Raw genomic sequence first — 23,979 nt, 5'->3', positions numbered from 1 at the left:
CCTCCTCTTCCTCCTCCCCTGGTCGTCCCACCATGGAGAAGTAGAAGGTCACCTCCAAGAGGGACAACATTCATCCTGACAGTCAACCAAAAGGTCTTCACCCATACACACACACACGCACACACACACACACGCACGCACGCGCACTCACGCACGCGCGCAAACACACGCACACACAAACCCTAACATGACTTGATTTTGAAATGGTCCCTCTGAAGCACAGGTAAGATGCGTGTGTGCGTGCGTGAGCGTGTGTGCGCGGGAATGCGCGCGCGCGTGTCGCCCGGAGCTCCCTCACGGTGCTCCACTAATGCAAACTTGCTGCGAGTCAGACCTGAGGGGCACATAGAGCGCCCCCTCCCTTACCCGTCCTCACCTGCGTGTGCGTGTTCGTGTGTGTGTGCGCGCGCGCGCGCGTCCATGCGACACTTTGACACACATACAGAAACGATGATGACGATAATATCTCTCTCACACACGCGCGCGCACACACACACGTACACACACAAATATCAATGTACTAATATAGGTTACATAGAAGCTTCTGGCAACGTGTGTGTGTGCGTGCGTGTGCGAGTTTAATGAGCTTGTGCGCGTTAGCTGGCAGCGTTTTCCGATAATTAGCATAATTATGATGATATCTTGGTAATATATTTATCTTATATTTCATAGATGTTTATTCTCTTTTGTACCACACTGACGCAGACAGATGGTGTGTGTGTGTGCGCGCGCGCGTGTGTGCGTGTGCGTGTGTGATCAAACTTTGAAGTACGGACAAGTAAACAAGAATCATCAAACCTGCTGAACACACAACAGGCAGATTATACTGACAACACACACAACAAGCACACTAATCCACATCTCATTAGTTCTGTCTCATACACGCAGAAGCACGCACACACACATACATACACGTACACGGACACGCGCGCGCACATGCACGCATCTTCAAACAATAATCCTTTGAATATGATCTGGGATTTGGGCCACAACACTAATCAGACTGACATCTCAGAACAGGGATTAAAAAACTCACACAGGACAGACACACACACACACACACACACACACACAGACATACACTCTCTGGTAATCTTTTGAAGACATGCTAACTGTTTTGGTAATCTCATGTCAAAGATATTATTTGCTTCCATTTCGTCGTCATGGATACACGGGGGCACCAGCAAAAGGTCACATGACAAATTTCCTTGTTTCTGATTGGTCGTTGTTTGCTCGTGCGGTGGTCCATAAACGTTTGAAGACCTGTCCAAGGTGTCCTCAGATGGGGTTGCACACAACATCTGCTGGGACATTCATCAATTGTACCTTGCCAATGTGACATCACTTCCTGTTCAAAGGACATCACTTCCTGTTCAAAGGACATCACTTCCTGTCTGAATGACATCACTTCCTGTATGCATGACATCACATCTTGCCTGAGAGACATCGCTTCCTGTCTGAATAACATTACTTCCTGTCTCATTGACATTACTTCCTGTCTGCATGATAACACTTCCTGTAGCATGGTAACACTTCCTCTCTGCATGACTTCATAACTTATGTGACATCACTTCCTGTCTGCATGACATCACTTCATGTCAACATGACATCACTTCTTACCTGTGTCATCACTTCCTGTCTGCATGACATCACGTCAACATGACATCACATCTTACCTATGTGACATCACTTCCCATCAACATGACATCACATCTTACCTATGTGACATCACTTCCTGTCTGCCTGACATCACTTCATGTCAACATGACATCACTTCTTACCTATTTGACATCACTTCCTGTCCACATGGCATCACTTCCCGTCAACATCACATCACATCTTACCTATGTGACATCACTTCCTGTCTCCATGACCTTACTTCCCATCAACATGACATCACATCTTACCTATGTGACATCACTTCATGTCAACATGACATCACTTCTTACCTATTTGACATCACTTCCCGTCAACATCACAGCACATCTTACCGATGTGACATCACTTCCTGTCTCCATGACATTACTTCACATCAAAATGACATCACATCTTACCTATGTGACATCACTTCCTGTCTGCCTGACATCACTTCATGTCAACATGACATCACTTCTTACCTATTTGACATCACTTCCTGTCTGCATGACATCACTTCCCGTCAACATCACATCACATCTTACCTATGTGACATCACTTCCTGTCTCCATGACATCACTTCTTACCTACGTGACATCACTTCTTACCTACGTGACATCACTTCCTGTCTGCATGGCATCCCATTGACAGGCTACATGTCACGAAATGTATCACAAGTGTGCCAAATTTCAGGATCACACGCGCACGCTTGCGCACATACAAACCGATCAGGCTGGTTAAACAAAAGGAGCGCAAATCCGCCCTCCTAATCCTCGCTGGCGTTGCACACGCGGCGTCTCGAGGCGGCCACGTTAATCCCGCCGGCCGCACTCGCCGCTCGGCTCAGTGTCGCCGACGCTGACATTGTTGCAACAAAACGTTGCCGGCAATTTGTGTGGAAGGGGAACGCACAAAGCCCAACCAGCGCTGCCGGCGCCACACAACGACAAAAAACAAGATTGTGCCAAGAAGAAATCGCTCTTCGTTTTCTCACTGAGAAAACTGAGGCAGCAAAAGTACTCTTTAGTAGAAGTACAGGTACCTTAGCAGAAAATACTCTAGAAAATTTAGTGTGCAAGTGTGTATTTCTTAATTTTCACTTACTAACTTTCAAGTACAAAAGTTTTTCTTAATGTCCAAGTGAAAAAAAAAAAAGTCTGCCCACAAAATTGTTTTCCTTTTACATTGTTCATTAATTCCATGGAAATATACTTTCATGTCTGTCTTGTTATTTGTTTGTTGCATTTCAACTTCAAGCTTTGATTTGAAAAAAAACAACAACCTTGCCAACCACGAAAAATGCTACATTCGCTAATGCTGACCAAATACAAAGTACGCACATACTCCTTCAAATGGATGGAGTCAAAGTCAAATACTCAAAAATCTACAAAGTATTTGTACACAACGCAAAAGTTCACACCAAAGCTCACACGCTTCACCTGGCGACCGCTCACGGTTGACTTGTCACGCTGGTGTCTTCTTAGCATGTTGTTGCCGTGTGAATATGACAGGAAGAAAATAAACACGCACACACAACCAGCTTCATTAAAATCCTGACGAGACAAAACAAAAAGCTGACCCGACTGCACCTGAATGCGCACACGCACACACAAGGTGAAAACGTAGAGCCCTGACTCAGCGACAGCCCGAACCTGGACACATCAGGTCACTAGGGAGTGTGCGTGTGTGTGTGTGTGTGTGTGTGTGTGTGTATCACTCTGCAGTTCCTCCGCTCGTAAACCAGTAAGAAGCCATCTTTGATGCCGGATGACTTGTTTGTATACAAATAGTACATAAATACTATTTATCGTGAAGCGTCTTTACTGTGACATCACAGCAGGGCAAACATTTCGCCACCATTTTCAAACCACGGCCAGGCAACGCCGTGTGACGCTTGGATTTGGTCCAAGCCAAAAGGTAAGCAGAGCTGCATTGGCTTTTCGTCAGATGCACAGCATGAAACCGCAATGCGTTTCGATTTGAAATGATACAAACTTGCGCCATCGTGGCCATGAAAGCAATCCTTCTTGTTTGATAGTGCTTGATTGTTGTTTTAATCGCTAAACGATATCAAACAAACATAAACAATTCGTAAACAAACATTCATCGGGAAAAAGTCGTTTTATAATACAAAATAAACTTTTATCTGATTATTCGATGACTCGACAGCTCTAAAAAAAAAAAAAAACATGGTGCCGGTGGGTACTAGTTAGCCCCATGGATGACATGAGTGGTTTGCTCTAAAAAAAAAATAGGGACACTATGACTTACTAAGAACAAATTAAAAAGAAGAATGTTGACTTTTTTTCCATTTATTTTAACTTAACATGGTACACGTTTCCAAATGTAGCAATTTGGTTACTAGTTCACCCCAAAATGAGTAGCCCGCAGGTCTGTTGCAAAAAAAAAATTGCTCACGAGTGATGAGACACTGTGACTTACTAAGAAAAATTCAAACAGAAGAAGAATATTAACATTTGATCTTGATTATTTATTTCAACTTAACCTTAATGCACCCAAAAAAAAAAAAATCTACATTTTGTTCAAAAATATGAGATTGCATTGGGGAAAATGCAGTTTTTATTTAACACAATATTTCAACAAAAGGACATTTTTAATATTTTGATAAGCATATTTTTGCTCATGGTTCGGTTTTCTTACCAAATATGGCCCATGCCGACATACACCAACCCATAAATGTGAACACAACACATAAATCCTACTGCAAATCACAGAAACACACAAACACATCACACAGAACCAACACACGCACATTTACGCAAAACACAAAAACCAACGAACACACAACTCACACCAATTAACACAAAACACACACAAACGTACACGCGTTAAAACAACACACGAACGTACGTACACGAATACACGAACTTGAGCACAACACACACACGAAGACGCGAACTAAAAAATCTGCAAAGACAAAATAAGAAAAGCGCCAAGATGTCATGATGTGATGAAAAAAGAAAAGCAACACACACAAAAAAAAAACGCAGCAGGAAATGTTGGAAGAGAAGGGAGGAGATTTCCACATGGAAACTTGGATGCCGACACACACTCACACACAAATTTCTGCCCCCCCTCCCTCCCTCCCGAGGCGACCCAACCCGGCCAGCCCGGGTCCAAGTCCGGCTCATGTTCGTCTTGTTCGTGTAGTTGTTGTGTAGTTGTTGTGTTCTGTTTGTTACCTGCGAGAGCTGCCGACATCTGGAGCGAAAAGAGCAACAAAGTTGAAGCGTCCATCTTCTTCTTCTCTTTCTTCTGGTTGAAGGTCCAAAGTGTTGGCGGCACTTTTTCCTTCTCTTCCTCTTCTTCCTCCTTTTTTCCTTTTCTTTTTCGGCTTTTTTTCTCGGCGTCCCTCTCGCGTCCGCCCGCCGCTCCGTCACGCACACGCGCGCTCACGCTCTCTCATGCACGAGCCCGTTCGCCCCTTCTTTCTTTTGCTGCGCTGGGAGGGGGCAGGCCTCGTGACGTCACAACATTGGGGTGGTGGTGGTGGTGGGGGGGCGGGGGGGGGGGGGGGCACAGTGGGGTCGATGGTTCTAAAGATGATGATTTTGATGATGATCAACTTGTTTGGCTAAAAAAAGAGATGAAGATGACATCATCGTCATGCTGAGATGACGTCCAAAATGTGATTTTGGGCAACGTGTGTGCGTGCGCGTGGGTGTTTGTGTGTCTTGTGTGTGTGTTTAGTCAATGAAAATTCATTGCTTGCGATTAGCGGCGAGTCCATCAAAGCGCCTCTGTGTGTGTGTGGCTCACAAAGTCTCCTTTGACGCTCGCGCTCACGGCTGCTCTGCGGCGACCCCTGCTGGACGCGCGCGCGCGCACACACACGCACGCACGTACTGTGTCAGAACCTGAGGAAATCTCAAACTTTTTGGGTTCAGGGGGGAAAAAAAATGTCCAAGCTTTCATTATCTGTGTATTGCCTTTGAATTAATCTTACAATATGTGATTTAATATTTTTTGGGGTATTTCACACTTCCTCAATTGTTTGATTTTGTTAAATGAATTGTTTCAAAAGATGCTCTATGTAGCAACTTGTCCAAATATATCTTTACAATAGCCTTTTTATTTAACTCAAACTTCTAATTAGCAAATTAACACCTTATCACATGACAACGGGGTACTCCTGCATGCCTATGGCTGGGAAAAAAAGTGGTATTAAACATGTCTAAATGTGGTAAGATTTTTTTTTGTTTTTACGTTTTATCGAAATATTCATAAAAGTTGGATTAAAAAATAAAAAATTTACTGACTTAAATTGAAAAGTTAGCTAGCTAGCTGAGATGTGCTGCTTGGGCTGACAAAATGAAGCTAAAGAGGGGCTTGACTGATGAGAAAATAAGTTTTAAATATATATTACAATATTAAATAAAATGCAGGAGGAGCTAAACAGATTTTTGACAGGGCTATAGCCGCCTAGCCCCGCCCCCTGACCCTTTGGCCCTTAAACCTGACACTGCACGTCTGCTTCGATAAAAAAAATAATAAAAAATAGCAACCAAATAACCTGTGCGTGTGCGTGCGTGTGCGGGTCGCCTGGAGCAGTGTAGCGATGCCACAGCTCCACCTACCGGGCAAATAAACAAAGCGCAGCTTGAATGTGCTGCGTCGAAATGAAGTCAATCCAAATTTCATGATTTTACATGTCGAGCGCTGCTGCCCCCTGCTGGCTGAGGAAACATTAGCGGGAAAGTCCTTTTCATTCTACCGGAAGTTCTCACCGTGTCAAACCAAAAGATGCTTCCATTTTAGGGGGGAAGGACGTTCCGGGTTCCGGCCTGGCAAGAGCAGTTTCACTGTCCTTTAAATTTGAGCACAGTTACTATGAAAGAGAAGCATTTGACTTTGTGGCCAAGTCTGTGACAAAAGCATCAAAAGTGGATTTGAACGTTGAATCCAACAAACGAGCAACTGATTGGATTTATAAAATCAACATAATAATACCAAAAACGGATTTGATTATTTTTTTTTTTTTGTGTTATTTGGGGGGCAGCTGGAAATACAGTCAAAAATTAGGGGGTGCTAGGATTCAATTCAGGGGTGCTTGAGCTGATTTATGTTAAGATGAGCTCTGGTGGTAAATCTCTTCAAAGTGAAGAAGTCCATCTAGCAAGTAAGATCAAGTCGGCCCTCCGTTTGCGCTGGTGGAGCTCAGCTGTTGCCGACCTGAGTCGTGCGTCAGGACGCCGTGCTCGTCACGACAACAACAAAAAAAAAAAAAGCCGGATGGCGCACTTGACTGTGCGCTGCCTTTCATCAGGGCCGGTCGGCAACATGGCCGCCACCTGCTCACCTTCTCTGGCAAGCATCAAAACCACTTGACAGGCTTTTTATCTACTCGCATTTCGGTCGCCGCAACGACAACTTTCTGCCAATGAGGATGATGACATCATTTGCTTTGTGCCGAACAAAATGGTGAGCGAGTTGCCTGTCCATTAAGATGAAGGGGTCATGGTTTTGGTGCCCCCCCCCCTCTTCCAATCCAAGCATCGCTTTTTATATTGTCTGTAATTTTATTTTTATTTTTTAAAGCCAAAAAGAAGTCTAGCTAATCAGAGATGTGTTGCCTTGTAAATCGGAACTTGTAAAGTCCTCCACCTTCAACTTGACTATATTTGATAACTCACACTTCTTTGGCACGCTACTCCTTCCACATTTTTCAACCAATTATCACCATTCCAACTTCAACATGTTCCAAAAATTCACATCAAGTGTGCTTATATTTTTCTTTTTTTTTCCGCAAAATTCAACATTTTCAACCAAAGATTCACAATTCATTCTCAATAGCACATTCGAACACGACACATTTACATCGCTACCATTTGGGGAGGGTGGGGGGGGGGACTTGCAGCTCATTCAATTCACCATGGGAAGGATTTTCAACAATCCAAAAAAATCACACGCACCAGAAATTTCTCATTTGTTCCCACTCATTTTTCCGAATGTTCACATTTCTTTTTAAAAATTCATGTATTATTCACCTCTATTTCCACATTTATTGACTTGATTCACAAAATTCAAATTTCATCACAATCCAAAAATATTTTTCCTCATTCACATTTTTCAATAAATTAAACATTTATTTACCAAAAATTCACTAATGTCCTATTCAACTTAACAGATTCACATTGTTTGACATAAAAAATCCTTTAGACATTCAATTCACATTGGGAACGATTTTCAACATGCCAAAATTCCATTAAATTAAAAAAATATTGCCATTAAAATACTTTTAAAAAATAAAATGTAGTTCTTTTGTTTTTCTCCTCTAATTTCTACATTTATAGACCAATTCAAACCATTCTGACTTTAGGCTGTTCAGCTCATTCCGGGTCATCATTTCACAAAATTTCTTTTAACCTCTCAGCTGTCACACCCAATTTCTCCAGAAACTGCTTCTAGTTCAAGCTGTTATCTTTGCTTTTGGCGGCGCTTTTTTTTTTTTTTTGTCACTCTGGCCTCGTTGGCGTTTGTTTATGTCGGGGTCATCACATCACGAAGAACGTGTGACGTCAGGTTCCAACGTTCTGAGGAAAGGAGACGGGTTCCATTTTGAAACAAGCAAAACACTTGAACTCAAGTCACAGTGGGCGGAGCCCTTCTGTTATGTGACCATGTGCGTAGCTTTAAGCTAACTAACCGCGTAGCTCACATTCCTGATGCGGGTCGGCGAGCGTGACACACACGGCATCCATCATGTGACACGCCGCTGTCTGCGGCACACACACACACACACACAGTAGACACAGGTGAGCTGAGAAGATGACATGTTTATTCAGAAGCTTCCTGCTATCAGACCATGTGACCTCCCGTCTCCTTCAGGTGGGTGAAAATCTGTGTGTGCGTGTGCGCGCGCGTCTGCATCACGCTCAGGCCTGTCCCATCCTGAGCTCTCATCAAAGATAAACTTCAACATAAACCGACTTCATTCTTCTTCACTCAGCCGCTAACTTCCTGTTCTGTCAAAACACACACATACACACACCGGGTCCCAGAACGCCACCCTGGACCTGGACTGGGTTCCGATCAAGTGAGCAGAAGAAGAAATTTTGCCAGTACAGTAACTTTTGTGTTAATCTAAAAACTGCTGAGTCAAGAATATCCTCTTGGTCAAAAATTGGATCAACCCATTACTTTGATTGACCAAAGTGACCCAATTTTTGGGGAGCCTTTTTGGTTTAAAACAACTCAGAAAGTCAATTCTACACACAAAAAAGGGCTCTTTTGACACAAAGTTAACCCACTACTTGGATTCCAATAGACCAAACTTTGGGTCTAAGCTACCCAATTGTTGTTTTTTTTTTTTTTTTTTAAGTTGGATCAAATTTTTTTTTAAAAAGGGTCGGTTTGACCCAAAGTTGACCCACTACTTGGATTCAAATTGACTCAACTTTTCAATTTCTTTTTTAAGTTGGGTCAAATTCACCCCCAAAAATTGGTCTTTTGGACCCAAAGTTGACCCATTACTTCGGTCAAATCGACCCAACAACCCAAAACAGCTACACATTTTTGGGGTTTGTTTTGTACAAAATAACCAAGAAAGTTTGGTCAAATTTACACAAAAAGTTTACCCGCTAATTGGACTCAAAACATTTTTTTTTTTTAAAGTTGGGTCAAATTCACAAAAAAAATGGTCATTTGGACCCAAAGTTGACCCACTACTTAGGTCAAATTGACTCGACAACTGAACAAAACCACCAGATTTTGGGGGTTGTTTTGTACAAAACAACTAAAAGAGTCGTGTCAAATAAAATAAAAATAAAAAGGTTTTGACCCAAAGTTTACCCACCATTTGGACTCAAAATGACCCAACTTTTGAGTCCAAAATACCCCCCCCCCCCCTCCAAAAAAAAAATTTGTAGTTAAAAAAAAAAGCGTCCTTTTGATGCAAAGTTGACCCACTACTTGGATTCAAGATGACACAACTTTTGGTCAAAACTACCTTTTTTTCTTCAAAATTGGGTTAAATTCAACAAAAATTGGGTCGTTTGGACCCAAAGTTAGGTTAACCTTGGGTCAACTAACCCTGGTCAAAATGACCCAACAGCCCAACAAAACTACCAGATTTTGGGGGGTTGTTTTATACAAAACAACCAAGAAAGTTGTTCTGACCCAAGTAGTGCGTCGGTTCAATTTTGGACTAAATTTGGGTTATTCAATCTTGACCCAGCAGTTTTAAGGGTGCATTGTTCATTTCCTAAAACGAAGACCAAACCCACCTAATGTTGCCTTCAAGAAAATATTTTTGCTTTTCATGTTTCTTTTTTAAATGTCATTAAATCTGTTCGTGTTTACACATACAATAATCCCGCTTGTTTTGGATTTTGTTCTTGTAGTAAGCGGGACGGGAACCTAACAAACAAGCTCGCGACCAAACTGTGACACATTTGTGCACTTTCAGCATTCCAAGCGGGCCAGCGGAACAAACCAGGCAACAAGATGGACCACCACCCGGGTCCAGACTCCACCTGGTCCTGGTAGCCGTCTTGCGCTTCCTGCATGTCCTTCATGTGACCTCAGGATGTTAACTTTTTACACAGACACACACACACGCGGTGTATGTGTGTGTGTGTCTTTGATGTGAGCATGTCTTGTTGATGTTGGTATCCATGTTGAGAGAGGAAGATGAAAAGCGCCATCATGCTGGTACTGGTTCTGGACGTCTACGTGATGAGACGCTGATGAGACGCTCCGATACGCACTGATGATACGATTACAACCGAAACTGGTCCAGCCAGTCAGGGGTGGAAGGGGGGGGGTGTGTGTCAAGCTGAGGCGGCAGTGTGTGTGTGGGGGGGGGGGGGGGGTAACAAGCGCATGAGTTCTGGCCCACATCACTCTTTGTTCGCGACAATTTTAAAAATTCCAAATCAAAAGACAAATTGTTTATAATGACGATGATGGCACTGATTTCAAAGCAGCCGTCGGAGGAACATGGAAGCGTGGGGGAGGGGGGGGTGGGGGGGGCAGATGATGATTTACTTAACCAAGAAGAAGTTTTGCGTGTGAAAAGTCCGCGATGACGATCAGCAGAGGAGGAGGAGATGAGAATATAAGAACATGTTGCCCAAAGGATAGAATTACTGCACAGACACACTTGCGCGGACGTGCGTGCGTGCGTGCGTGCGTGCGTGTCCGTCCATGTGTGTCCTCCAGGTGGACGTCTTAGCGCACGCTGGCTGACTTCAAACTAAAAACAAATCTGAGTTGAGCCAATCACAGCGCAGCTTTTTCTCCTCCTCGCACCTGGCCGACATCACACCTTCTTCATTCAATCACCTTCGCCTGCCCCTTCACACTAATCACCTTCACTTGACCTGCGGATGACCTTCACCTGACCTTCAACTCTGCGCATGTTTTTCTCATTCAAATGAAGCTCAGTGACAAGACACAAAAACACTTCCTGTGCACGCACGTTTATTACACACACACATTTAGTGCGCTCACACACAAACTCTCTCGTCTTAACGTTTAAGCGTCAAACATTTGACTCACGTTCACCTTTTCGTCACCCGCAAGGTGTGTTTGTGCATTTGTAAAGGTGTGGCTATGCATGTGTGTGTGTTTGTATATGCCCGTACGCATGATTAAAAACGACGTAATTAGAAGTATGTGAGATTTGATGATCAATAAATAAGACAAAAGGACATGTGAGGGTTGTCAACTTGCCATGATGATTGACAGCTTAAGCGCTCACAGGAAATGAAAGGAAGTCATTGATAAGGCCAATCAACTGATCGGAAATGAATATGATGAGTCCGAACACCAAAAATGTCTTTTTGCGCTTTCGTCCTCAAGATGAAATGTTCAAAAATGGTCAACCTGGAAGCAACACGCTAACTTGTGGTAACGCTGGGCTAGCATGTTGCTTCAACATGCCAACATGTGGTAACGCTAGGCTAGCATGTTGCTTCAACATGCCAACATGTGCTAACGCTAGGCTAGCATGTTGCTTCAACATGCTAACATGTGGTAACGCTAGGCTAGCATGTTGCTTCAACATGCTAACATGTGGTAACGCTTGGCTAGCATGTTGCTTCAACATGCCAACATGTGGTAACGCTAGGCTAGCATGTTGCTTCAACATGCCAACATGTGGTAACGCTAGGCTAGCATGTTGCTTCAACATGCTAACATGTGCTAACGCTAGGCTAGCATGTTGCTTCAACATGCTAACATGTGATAACGCTTGGCTAGCATGTTGCTTCAACATGCTAACATGTGGTAACGCTTGGCTAGCATGTTGCTTCAACATGCCAACATGTGGTAATACTAGGCTAGCATGTTGCTTCAACATGCTAACATGCGGTAACGCTTGGCTAGCATGATGCTCCAGCAGGCTAACTTGTGGTAAGACTAGGCCAGCATGTTGCTTCAACATGCTAACTTGGCAACATGCTAGCATCTCCTTAAAGTTGCCGTTTATTTTTCAATTTCCACAACAGGAAAAGGCAGCAAATGTTTTTCTTGAAACCAGTTTTTGTTCAAAGGGGTCACATTTTGTTCTGCGGGGAGGCCAAAGAAAAATTTCCTCAAAGCTCCCCGTTGTAGGAGACGTCATTCCCATGTTCAGTCGCTATGGTAACGGAGGTAACGAGCGCTTCAGTAGTCGTCATACCGGAAGGTGTTGCCGTAGCCGTAGCGATAGTCGTAGGCATCGGCTCGCTCCGTTTTGGTCTGGACCACTTCGGGCTGAAATGAGAGGGACTTAATGACCCCGCCCGACTCCTCCGTCACCTTCACTTCGGCCGAGTACGATGACGACGACTCGTCCAGCAGCGTCGAGCAGCCGGGGAGCCCGGGCTGGACTTTGGGGCACGACTGGTAGGCGGCGCCCTTCGGACACGGCTGATAGGACACCTGAGGACCACCAGGACAGTCAGCTGCCATTGGACATCAACTTTACACACACCAAACATCGACATCGAATCGACAGATTTAATATCTACAAAACAAACATCACACATCTAAGCACTAAACAAGGATCTAAGATTTGGTAGCTTTCAAGGATCTCAAATCTGGAAGTCATTAAGATCAACTTTATATGGATCAAATGTAAGATGTTTCATAATGTAGTTGAGTCAACTGACTTTGGTTGTGGTGGTGATGATGGTCTGCAGCGCAGCCGGAGAAGCCGGGGGGTTTCCTGGGTAGCGGCACGGGTATTCCGGACTGTAATAATGGTGGTTGTCGCCGTAAGGGCCGGAACTCTTCAGGAGATCCTTCCAGCCCGGTTTTGACAGAGGCGGATCGAACGAGGAGGCGGATGACGAGAGAGGAGCGGACGCCGAGGACGTCGGACAACCGAGGACCGGAGCCACCCTGCGGAATGTCAACATTGGGTTTAGTGCATTCACAGCGCCCGGATCTGGTCTAAAGGGTGTCCCGGCTCACCTCGGATCGCAGAGTTCTGAGGTGACCGGATAGGAAGGTGACGTCAGGTAGCCTTGGAACTCGTATCCGGGTCTACCCATGTAGAGTCTGGGACTTGCTGTCTTTTGCAGGTTGGCGGAAGTCTCTCCCAGTGCATTGTGGGGGTTGTAGTAGGGTTCTGTACTTTGGAACGCCGGGTAATGCTGCGGAAAGCTCGGCTCGATAAAGGAGATCCGGTCTGCGGACTCCACGCAGGAGAGTAGGGATGGTCCGAGAGCCTGAATCCACAACGACAACCCAACAATAAGCACGAAGACCACAACTCAAAGAACTTGGCCCTTGTTCGAGTCTACCTGGGATTCAATGAGGCGTCTTTTTGGTGCAAACGGCGGCGAGCTTACTCGTCTTTTTACCGAACTTCTCCTGGCCTCCGTCTCGGACTTGGACTCTGGCCTTGGATGGTCGTGGACCCCTTTGGCCTGAAGAAGCACATTGACGCCGCAGTAAGAGAAGCAGAACGCGAAAACAGAGACCAGCAAGAACAGCAACGGATCGGATGACATTAGGACCCAAACTGGAATCAGGTCCTGTTTACACTGTCTTGATTTCTGGAACACACACCTGGAAGAAGATGGATTTTCCGTCCACTCTCCAGAAGTTGGTGACGGGGTACCCGCTGTGCCCTCGACATGGCAGCAGCTCCAGAGCGCCGCCACAACTGGGACAAACTTTCTCTAGAACACAACGACAGGTTCATCAACATGAGCCCGGATGCCGGCGACCGCTCAGGTCACGCCGGCAGAGGCACTCGATCCTTACTCTGCTGCTTCTGCCGCGCTTTGTCGCAGATGGCGGGCCGCAGTTGCAGCCGCGAACCGTCGGGCAGCGCGCAGCCTCGGGAGCAGACCACCACGCCCAAACACGACTTCTTCAGGATCTGACAGTTGTGGTTGTTGGTGTTCCGCATGGCCCAGCCTGACAGGTGGCGCTGAGCGTTCTTGTCCTCCGCTGAAAAAAACAACATTAGCTTAGTTAGCGCGGCGGAGTTGGAAGGACATCACGTTTGCGGCGCGTTCTCACCGCTGTAAATGTAACGCACGTAACCGTCCGTCCACTCCTGGAAGGCGTCAAACTGCTTGCTGTCCTACAAACAGTCGTTAGCATTTAGCATGTTAGCCGCAAAGAGTCGGACATTTTCTATCACGCTTGTTGCTGTTCGTCTTGGGGGGCCAGTTGAAAACTATCCGAAAGCAAAAGTATTATTATCATTATTATTATTACACCAAAACATCCAATTTAACAACTATTTTGCCAATTTAGAGCCTTCAATGAGGCTAGCATGCTAACATGTCGTTTCATGTTCAATTGAAAGATATTGATCAGTCGTGTCCTGTGTGTGCGTGCGTATGCGCGTGCTGAGTGTGCGTGTGTGTGCGTGTTTTGGTTTCACTGGGAACAAAAATATAAAAACCAGTTTTTACTGTTTAAACAACAAGCGTGAATGCGCGCACATGCACTCTCACACACAAACACGCGAAAACACAAACACACACCTCAAATAACTTTTTAGTTTTTTTTTAGAAAATGCAATATAAAAAAAAAAAGTATTTAATTGTTGACTGTTTCTAAATTGTATTAATGTTAATTATATTTATAATAACGAGAGCTACAATTTTGTTGAGGGGAGACAACATGATTATTTGGAATAAATAATGAAATATTGTATTGATGATTATTTACAACATTTTACTACTTTTTGGGGAAGATTTAGCAAAATATTATTTTGTCATAATTATGTGAAATAAATGCATACTTTTTGTTTCACATTTCACAGGAAATGATGCACTCTAAAAACAGTTGGGTCAAAAATAACCCAATTAAGGATTAAAAAAAAAAAAAAAGGACCGATCCACTTTATGGGTCAATTTGACCCAATTTTCTAGCTTGTTTTATACAAAATAATAATTTTTCTGGCACAAGAAAATGTTCTGACCAATATTTATGAGTTGGTTTACACTAAAAGACCAATTCATGACTCAAAGTTGGGTCGAATAGATCGGTCCATTTTGGACCCATAGTTGGGTTATTTTTGACCCAACTGTTTTTAAAGTGTAAAAAATGATGATTATTACTAATAAGGAAAGGATGAAAAAAATGCTGTCTAATGACCTGCGGCAGTTTGGGGTCGTTGATGTCCCAAGTGGACTTCATGCCAAAGGAGCACACGCAGTCCGCCTCCTCGCGATCCTCCGCTCGAGACATCCTCAAACTGCCCCTGGTCCCGCTCCTGCTTCTGGTCCTGGTCCTGGTCCTGGTCCCAGTCCTGATCTTGATGCTGGTCCTGGTCCTGGTCCTCCCGTTGCTTTGGGCTGGTCGTCGGGCGCCTTTGGAGTACACGACAAGTCCGGACTGCAAAAGTCCTCAAAGATGGTCACAGATTGTCGTCTGAGGATTCACTCGCAACCAAAAAAAGAAGGCGAGACACTCAACACACTCCTGTGGGAGGGACCTCTGTGTGTGTGTGTTGGGGAGGAAGATGAGTTTGTGTGTGTGAGTACAGTATTTGACTGCTCGTGAGCATGTGTGTGAGAGAGAGAGAGAGCGAGAGCTAGTGTGTGAGTGCGACTGTGTGTGATGGAGTGTGTGTACGTGTGTGTGTGTGTGTGTGTGAGAGATGTTGTGGAAACAAGGAAATGTTTCTCCCAAAACAAACAAGTCATTAGTCATCAATTATAGAAAGTGTGTGTGTAACTCGTCATGTCGCAGTTCAATAGCCTTGCATTTAGTTGCACAACACAAAACGTGGATGTTAACCTGCACTGTAAAAAATGCACGACATGCAACTTGTGTGTATTAATTTAGCATCCTCTCACTGAATTGTAATTTTCTGAAAAAAAAAAAGAAAAAAGGATTCCAATTCAGAAGGAATTGACAAGAAGTGAAAGTAGCGCGCGTGTTGTTGAAGTGTGAGAGGAAAAAAAGCACAACTTTCTTTGAAAGCATTTTTTATTAATCATTTTAAAAATCGTTTTACTTTCACACTACGTTCTTTTAGTTGTCTTTAGCAAGCTGGGTTTTTTTTTATGTCTGTATTTTGTTATTCGGTTCTTTGAAAAAGCTTGATTTCGAATCTATAAAGGCTTGACGATCTGAACGAGTTGCAGCTGCGAGCGCCGTCGACTCGTCATCATGGTACGAACCAACACGCTTCCTTGGCATTATAATTGCTATTTTTCTCATTATTGTTGTTGTTCTTTTTTTTTTTTTTGCATTCCATCTTCTGACTTGCTTGCGCGTTTATGTCATGCTGCCGTCGTGTTCGGTGACGTCATGAACGAAATCTCAAAATTCTTTCCCGCATACAAATACGTAAATATATTTGTGATTTTTTTTTGTTGTTTTGTTATTTTGGCGTGTTTTCGGAGTCACAGACATATTTGCGATGTTAATGTTGTGTGAGCGTTTAAAAAAAAAAAGAGAGAGAAATAGTGTCAAGATATTCACACACATAAAAAAAACAAAAGAATGTCAATAATGAATAGCAACGAGTTTGGAGGTCTCAATGCATTGATTTTACTACACTACATAATGCATTTTAATTGAGACAAACGTTTTCATCAAAAATCCTGTTTCATTTGGAGTTGTATTCCTCAATATATTTTCGCAAAATTCAGATAAAGGTTCGTTTCCAATACAAAAAAAAGAAAAGAAAAGAAAAAAAGATGAGTCGTTCCGTTTGGCGACTGCAACACTACCGACCGACATTTCCACACCTGAACCACAAACACACAGTTCATAAGCAGAATTAAATTTATTTACACATGATAAGTTATTATAAATGCTTAAACAACACGAACAAACGTGGAAATCGCGCGTGTGTGTATGGATCTGAAAAACAAATGTGAAAATGACTGATATTTTAGTGTGAATAATTTTAAGACGCGCAAACGTCAAAGTCAGATCTTGAGCGCCCTCTGCTGACGTGTGTGAGCACGACGAGTGTGTTGGATGAAGGCAGCGCTTCGCCCTGCGCAGGTGCCAAAGTCCGTTCCTTGAGGGCGAACCACACCTGATTCAATGATCAGGATAATTATCCGGCTCCTGCAGAGCTTGGTGATGAGCTGATCATTTGAATCAGCTGTGTTGGAGAACGGAAACGTCTCAAATTCGCAGGACTTTGACACCTGTGCGTCCAATGGGTTGCAAGTCGCAACTTTACTTCACAATTTGGCAAGTTTTTGTATTGTATTGGAATAGGGAAGATCCGTCAGGGTTACCGGCCTGCATAAATGAAGCTTCTCCCCTCACGTCAACATGCTTCCTTAACAGAAAGACGCCACAAGATGGCGCCACAGCAATATCACTCTGAAAGCTGTTGGCTCAAAAAGGGACCAACCTAAACTCTTTTGGGTTATTCATTTGACCCTGTTATTTAACCCCAAAAAGATAAGATAAATGGATAACAAACAAACCCAAAAAGTTGGGTTGTTTTGAGACCCTTTTTTAATTGTCATTAAAAAAAAAACATTTTTTAACAAAAAACAAGAAAATTGTATTGTTCAAAATAACACAAAGTTGGGTCACAGTGACCCAACTTTGTTTTTGTTTTGATTTTACCCAACTGTTGTTGGTGAGCTTTTGGGGTGATTTTCTGTATTTAACCAGTTGGGTTGGATAAATAACACTGGAGAATATATTTACCCAAACAGTACACTACAACCCATTTTTTTTGGGTTCTTCGCATGACCCAACTTTTGGGGATTAAATAAATAACCTCAAAATTTGGGGGAAAAAAAGTTGATTTAGTCCTTTTTTTTTTTCACCCATTTGGGTCATTTTTAGCACACAACAAATCAACAGGTACAAAAAAACAACAACACGTTAGCAAGCAGACTATGAGGGGAAAACTATGATTGTGATTGGTTGAAGCCCAAAGTGGTGGCGTCTCATTGGCCGAGACGCCTGTCAATCGCCCTCCTGAAATGTGTCTTAGCTGGAGATGGAGATGGAGGCCTGTCTATCCCGCGGCGACTCATCCCGAATGGCTTGCTTGCTTCGTGAGGAAGGCTTGCGCGAGAGCACACTTACCCAACTGGGCCAGCGCGTCCACAAGGTACCGGCTGCACCCCCCCCAACCCCCAACCACCACCCCCCGCGCGCCCACATCATGTGCCGTCATCATCACTTCCTGTGACGCACAGCTGCTGAGCTCAGACGAGTTTGGCAAAGTGGCCGTGGTCTTGAAGGCTTTGGAGATTCTGTTTGGCAACGATGACCTCAAGGAGACCCTGGTCAATCTCGGAATCACCCACCAAGTAACGCAAATGTTATGTCTATGTACGTCGCGCATATGTCTACTTCATATCAACAGTGAGTGTGATGATGTCATGGTTTGGGCTTAGGTGCTCTCTTGGTTCCATACGACAAGCGAGCTCCTAACCTCTGGATCCCGGCGACACTCGAACCAGCTGCCGCTGATGGAAAGCTTCTACGACTTTCTGGTGGTGAGGTGCATGACTGCAAGGCGAGGGGCGGGGCCAGCTGCGTTTCCTTGACAACACCTTTGCGCTTCTGTCTTCCAGCTGCTGGACCAATCATGTCTTTCAGGTGGGTCACATGAGAGGTCATGTCACATCAAGTCACATGACCTCTGACCTCTGCCCATCAGCTTCTGAACTGTCGTTGATCCTCGTGCAACTTCTGAACACGCTCCTAGAATCGCAACTACGCTTCAGTGTCCGAGTGGAGGTAACGGTGGATTATTGAAATGACTTTTGTTGTTGTTGTTGTTGTTGTTGTTTGATGTCGTCGTTTGTGGCGGTCAGGCAGTGAGAACGTTCAACAGCATCCTGCATTCTTTGGGGAAAAATCAGAAGAAGCGCGTCCGATTGGACCAAACGCTCCTGTGGATGATGTGATTATGATGAGATCCCTACTTTTGCATTCTGTTTGTACCCTCGGACACTTGTCAAGTTGATGTCTGCAGGTACGAGTTGGGGAAGACCATGGAGACGGTCGGAGGTGAGTGGAGTCACCAAATCCAGAAAGGTGGACTACAAGGTCTGATGAATAAAAACATTTTGTTCTGCTCCGCTTTGGGGTCAAACAAATCAAAGTCAACCAAAAAACAGGAATCCCCTCTCTCGAACCTCCACCATTCCACGCGTGTTGAGGCATGTGCTTGCGTTGCAGACTACGAGTTGCAGGTGAGCCTAGTGGAGGCTTTGTGCTACATGACTCCCAGGAAGGACCGAGTCCACAGAGCCAATCGGTGGTTCTCTTGCTCGGACATTGCCGACGCATTTGGTCTCATTAAAGCCCCGGACTTTGAGGTGGTAAGTGTTCACCCGCTGAAAAAAATGTTCACCCGCTGAAAAAAATGTGCTGGTAGAAACTGAATTGTGAGGTTGATAACCGCTGCAGTAAGTCCGGTTAGAACATAGCTTGACTATATGACTGGATCGAAGCCGCCAGGCCGCCATATTGCTCCTCCCAAGAAACGTTTCTCAGAATACAATCCTATACATTTACATTACCGAAATTGGAAAACATTTGAGACAGTACTTGGTAAAAACAGCATGATTTATGATGTTTTAATTTGTTAAACATAAAACAAGAGGACTTCAGGCATTTTACAAATTGCCTTAAATACATGTATAAATTATATACTTTTTTAAATTAAAGAATTATAACTGTAATTCAACAAAAGATGCCTCTGCCAAATCTAATATTAGGGTCTAAGGAACTGAGTGATAAAAAAGAAAAGAAAAGGGGGGGGTCATCAAAGCAGCACATGCCATCCACTTGTTAGTTTTTTTTGTTTTTGTTTTAACGTGTTAAAAATATATATTTTATACAGTAGTCTACTCGCAAGATGGGAGGAACAAGATGGCCGCCATGTCGCTTCAACGGCTCGCACGGACGGGCGTGTATGGGCTAGCGGCTATCCAGTCATACAGTATATTCAGATCAGTGCCGTCTGTGGATTTAGCGTGGGTCTTAACAACAAGCATAGGTGGCCAAGAACATGCCTGACTAGAATTAAAGCGGTGCCAATAAACTGACCAACAGAGGGCGCTGCAACCTCACAAACACAGTTCAACCTGGCCTATCTGTTGGTGTCCGGTCTTTTCTGACCCATTTATCTGTCTCTGACCTGCGCGACTGCAAGGATTGTCGGCATTTCCTCAACTTCCTCAACGATCGTCAAGGCAAAGCCAGAAGGTGACGGTCCGGAAGGTTTTTTGGTTTCCGCTTCAACGCTCGTTTGACTGCGGTTGTTTTGCGTGGCAGGGTTTGGACCTTCCCGTGCATCAGCGCCTTCTTGGAGACCACAGAGGTCAAAACCGGACGTGCATCAGATATCATTGGTCTCCAGAAAGAAAAAGAAAAAACTAAATAATAATAATAATAAAATAATAATAATAAAAAAGATATAATTGGTCTCCAGAAAGAAAAAGAAAAAACTAAATAATAATAATAATAATAATAAAAAAATAAAAAAAAGATATAATTGGTCTCCAGAAAGAAAAAGAAAAAACTAAATAATAATAATAATAATAAAAAAAGATATAATTGGTCTCCAGAAAGAAAAAGAAAAAACTAAATAATAATAATAATAATAATAAAAAAGATATAATTGGTCTCTTGTTCACGCTCACTTCTCCTCTTCTTCCTCTTCAGCTTATTCGTCCCCAAAACGACAAATGGGAGGAGTTTTGGGTCGACTTTAACTTTGGATCACAATGTGTCAGCTTTTTCATCGACCTTCCTCAGGTAAGTTGTGGGGCCGGTTTGGTGCGCTGTGCGAGTACGTGTGATCGTTTTTTTTTTTCAGGGCTTCCTGTGGGGTTCTGTGCACCTACTCAAGGAAGACGTAGACCAGTACCGGCTCGAGGTCCAGGAGGACGGTACGTTAAATGAGGTTCTCCTGAAAATTTCGGTCCAAGCTAAATCAGCTCAAAGTGTCTTTTTTTTTTTTCCCCCAGAAGGAAACGGGGATCAGGCGGTCCTTAGTGTCCGTCTGAAGGTGGCCATCATGCACATGGGTGTCAACGGCCACAGAGTAAAACTGCTCTTCCGGCCGGAGCTGCTCGGAGAGCTGAAGGCGGCGGCTGCGGGGGTCTTCACGGGAGAGGTAGGGCACCCGAGTCAACTACTGGATTCCAGTCAAATTTAAGCCCAATTTTAGGACTTGGGGCTCATGAATAATTTAATAAGTTTGGACCGGTATCTCTGAGCTAATTGCTTGGTGCGATTTTTGCTGTTTTTTTAAAGCAGGAAGCCCACAAAGACTCGGGTGATAACGACCAGGCCTCCACCTCCCCTACACAACGGCCGCTAGGTCAAAAAACCTACAGAAAGAAGCCACTCTCAACTCGACTCAAAGGTTAGTCGTTTAAAAAAATAAACCTCCGCTGTCATCGCAATTGACGTCCGTCTGCATTCGTGCAGTTCTTCCGATGTCTCCCATGAGCAGCGACGATGCCGCTGTTGCCAAGGTAACCATTGGATGACATCATTAAAAGTCGCCGATTAGGGCTGGGCTAGAATTCCTTCTTTTTTTTTCCCCTTCAAACCTATAATGGGTTTTTAATTTGTAAGACATGTTGTGAATTCCTTTTGGTCTTGGATGCTTGATACCTTAACAGACTTCTCAGAGTCGAGCAGAGACCCTCTTCGATCAAGTTGTAGGCTCGATGCCATTGAAAGACTCGGGTGAGACCACTCGAACCGGCGCTTCGCCGCAAGATTGGATGCAGCATTTTGATATTTAAAAAAATAATAATAATTTGCTGTGAACAATCTCCAATTCTCCAATGACTTCCAGGTGTTTTTGCAGGGGCGGAGCCAGAGAGCTCTCAGGAAGACAACTTTGGACAGGGCTGTTCTCTAAACAAGGTTTTTTTTTTTTTTTTTTAATAAATATGTAGCCTATTTTTTCATTCCATCAACAAACATTACAAACGTGTTGACTTTTCAGCGTTTCAACAGGAAGCGAGCAGCTGCAGATTCAGGTCTTTGACTCTCCTTTCAATTTTCAGTCCTAGTATGTTCAAAGCCACAAATCTTTGGACGCCATTACAGTTTTGTGTACAGTCCAAATACAAGATGTACATTTTGAAGGAAGATCTGTATGTTCCGAATGATAATTCTCAACTGCTCGGGGAAGGTTGCCTGTCTGACGAATGCGATACTCTTGAGGGGCCTCAACCTGGTGAGCATCAGCCTCAGGGGGCGGAGCCTGCAGGTACAATTTTGGATTGCGTTTTTTTGTTGGTTTCAGTCGTCATCATTTGCTTCAAAATAAGCGATACAGCACAATGAGGGCTGTCAAACTCATTGTCGTCCAGCTTTCAGTGTTTCAGTTATCAAACCGTATACAGAAAAAGTCTAGTCTGGACAAAGTAAAAGTCTTTTACCATTCGATTGAATTTGGAGTCACAAGTCATGGAAAAAATAGGGAACTCATTTGACTATGCAACTATTATCCAGTTGATATCAACATGAGATTTGCAGGGTCACCGAACGAGCCATCTGAGGAGCCACACGGAATTGAAAGTACATCCATGAAAGGGGAGGAGCCTCTAAACCCCCAGGAGGCGGAGCGACAGCTCGACTCAACGTCCACCATTAAAAACTCTTTCGGCGTCTTCACGAGAAGCTTTGAACATGACAACGTTGGTCTTTTTTTTAATGATTTTTGAATTTGTTGTCTTGATCCATTTCAACAAACTTCAAATTTCTTTCAGGACTGCTGGCAGGAAGCCCGAGCTCAAATTCTCCTGTTGCCCGAAGAATATAAACAAGAAGTCGCCTCTCTCTTCGATGACATCAGTCAACAAAGGTTAACCACCCGAACAATACCTGCGCATCGACACGGGTCCCGGCCACAGTACACATGTTCGTGTGTGTGTGTGTGTGTGTAGGGCAGTTGTGCTACACAGCTTGGCGAAGTCTATGTCAGAACATATGAAGCGTTTGGAGGAAACCTCGACATATCTCAACAACATGTGCTCACGGTTTCAGGTAACGATGTAAAAACGATGGCGACAAAAAGTGGAACCTAAATTGTTTTAAAATGTTGGCGTCACATTGTGAATGCGATGATCCTTCCTCAAAACTTAAGGATGTTTGTGTGACGCAATGAGTCTCAACCCCAGGCCAGATCTAATTGAGCACAGATCTGCTTCGAGACCAGATCCAAAGTGTATCCACACCTTATTTAGATCAGATCTGGTTTAGACTGTATTCAGAGCACATATTAATCTAATTCAGACTATATCAGCATTTGAATGAAAACCGGTCCAGATCTGAATGAGAACAGATTCAGATCTGTTCTGAATCTGGCTTAAATCTGATATTGGATCTGGCTCAGAACGGAACCAGATGTAATACAGACTGGGATCCTGATATGATTTTAATCATATCCACACCAAAATGACTTTTGCCTTTCAGGTGTTCATCCAGTCGGAGAAGCGCAAAATGTCGGATTTCTGTGAGCGGCACCATCTGATGTGCGCGTGTGACCTTTGACCCAGTTGAAGTGGGGTCTGACATCTGGTCTAAAGGTTTGGTGGTGCATGTCTGTGTCCCCTTAGGATGAGGTCCTTGGACACGGTGGTGAAGAAGCCTAGGACCGACCAGTGAGGATCTGCAGATGCAAGCCATCTCTTTTTGGATTATTTTGCTTGTAAATATGAAATAAAAGTGTCAGCAGTTGTCGGATTGAACTTAACGGATTCTATCATAAAAGTATTGTTGGTTGATAAAATTAGATGTATATGAAGGAGCTTTTTGTTTTACATTTGTACAAGTCACGCTAATACATAAAATTATGGAGTCATCTTTTTTTTTTGGGGGGGGGGGTTATAAATGACTGAATATGAGTAATATGGGGTAAGACTAAATAAGTTATTGTACTTTGTCCAACTCCTTTTGAAC

At 43.8% G+C, this 23,979-nt stretch overlaps 3 protein-coding genes across 12 annotated transcripts in view; 1 reads left to right on the top strand and 2 right to left on the bottom strand.

The window, feature by feature from the left end:
* The window catches only part of LOC144040674 (receptor-type tyrosine-protein phosphatase mu-like), a 37,222-nt gene extending 32,149 nt beyond the window's left edge, over nt 1–5,073 (bottom strand). Inside the window, exon 1 of the mRNA XM_077555056.1 lies at nt 4,839–5,073. Coding sequence (XP_077411182.1) covers nt 4,839–4,893 — 55 coding nt within the window. The 5' untranslated portion in view covers nt 4,894–5,073. The remainder of the gene's footprint in view (nt 1–4,838) is intronic.
* Nucleotides 5,074–11,062: 5,989 nt separating this feature from the next.
* On the bottom strand, nt 11,063–16,285 carry gcm2 (glial cells missing transcription factor 2). Of its 2 annotated transcripts, none has more exons than XM_077554940.1 (8): nt 15,205–16,285; nt 14,116–14,179; nt 13,855–14,043; nt 13,657–13,769; nt 13,437–13,514; nt 13,057–13,313; nt 12,753–12,984; nt 11,063–12,522 (listed from the first exon to the last, which is right to left on the bottom strand). In XM_077554940.1, exons 1-8 carry the CDS (start codon nt 15,295–15,297, stop codon nt 12,265–12,267), a joined length of 1,284 nt encoding a protein of 427 aa, XP_077411066.1. In that variant the 5' UTR covers nt 15,298–16,285; the 3' UTR covers nt 11,063–12,264. The 2 variants fall into 2 exon arrangements, with proteins under 2 accessions (XP_077411066.1, XP_077411065.1); XM_077554939.1 differs by having other exon boundaries at nt 13,389–13,514; nt 15,205–16,283.
* sycp2l (synaptonemal complex protein 2-like) lies at nt 16,093–23,884 on the top strand. 9 transcript variants are annotated; one of them, XM_077554932.1, is made up of 25 exons: nt 16,093–16,227; nt 18,029–18,148; nt 18,237–18,350; nt 18,438–18,539; nt 18,618–18,642; nt 18,704–18,783; nt 18,861–18,949; nt 19,022–19,095; nt 19,228–19,370; nt 20,207–20,259; nt 20,329–20,374; nt 20,719–20,811; nt 20,873–20,945; nt 21,024–21,172; nt 21,313–21,424; nt 21,490–21,536; nt 21,687–21,753; nt 21,866–21,936; nt 22,019–22,052; nt 22,208–22,285; nt 22,555–22,715; nt 22,788–22,882; nt 22,965–23,064; nt 23,494–23,552; nt 23,637–23,884. In XM_077554932.1, exons 1-25 carry the CDS (start codon nt 16,225–16,227, stop codon nt 23,683–23,685), a joined length of 2,037 nt encoding a protein of 678 aa, XP_077411058.1. In that variant the 5' UTR covers nt 16,093–16,224; the 3' UTR covers nt 23,686–23,884. The 9 variants fall into 9 exon arrangements, with proteins under 9 accessions (XP_077411058.1, XP_077411059.1, XP_077411056.1 ...); XM_077554933.1 differs by having other exon boundaries at nt 18,237–18,372; nt 18,438–18,544; nt 19,022–19,056; XM_077554930.1 differs by having other exon boundaries at nt 18,237–18,372; nt 18,438–18,544; nt 21,316–21,424.
* Nucleotides 23,885–23,979: the final 95 nt, after the last annotated feature.

This window comes from Vanacampus margaritifer, chromosome 20, assembly GCF_051991255.1.
Source record: "Vanacampus margaritifer isolate UIUO_Vmar chromosome 20, RoL_Vmar_1.0, whole genome shotgun sequence".
NCBI lineage: Eukaryota > Metazoa > Chordata > Actinopteri > Syngnathiformes > Syngnathidae > Vanacampus > Vanacampus margaritifer.
Note: the sequence above shows the minus strand (reverse complement) of the source record. Positions and strands in the feature narration are given on the sequence as shown.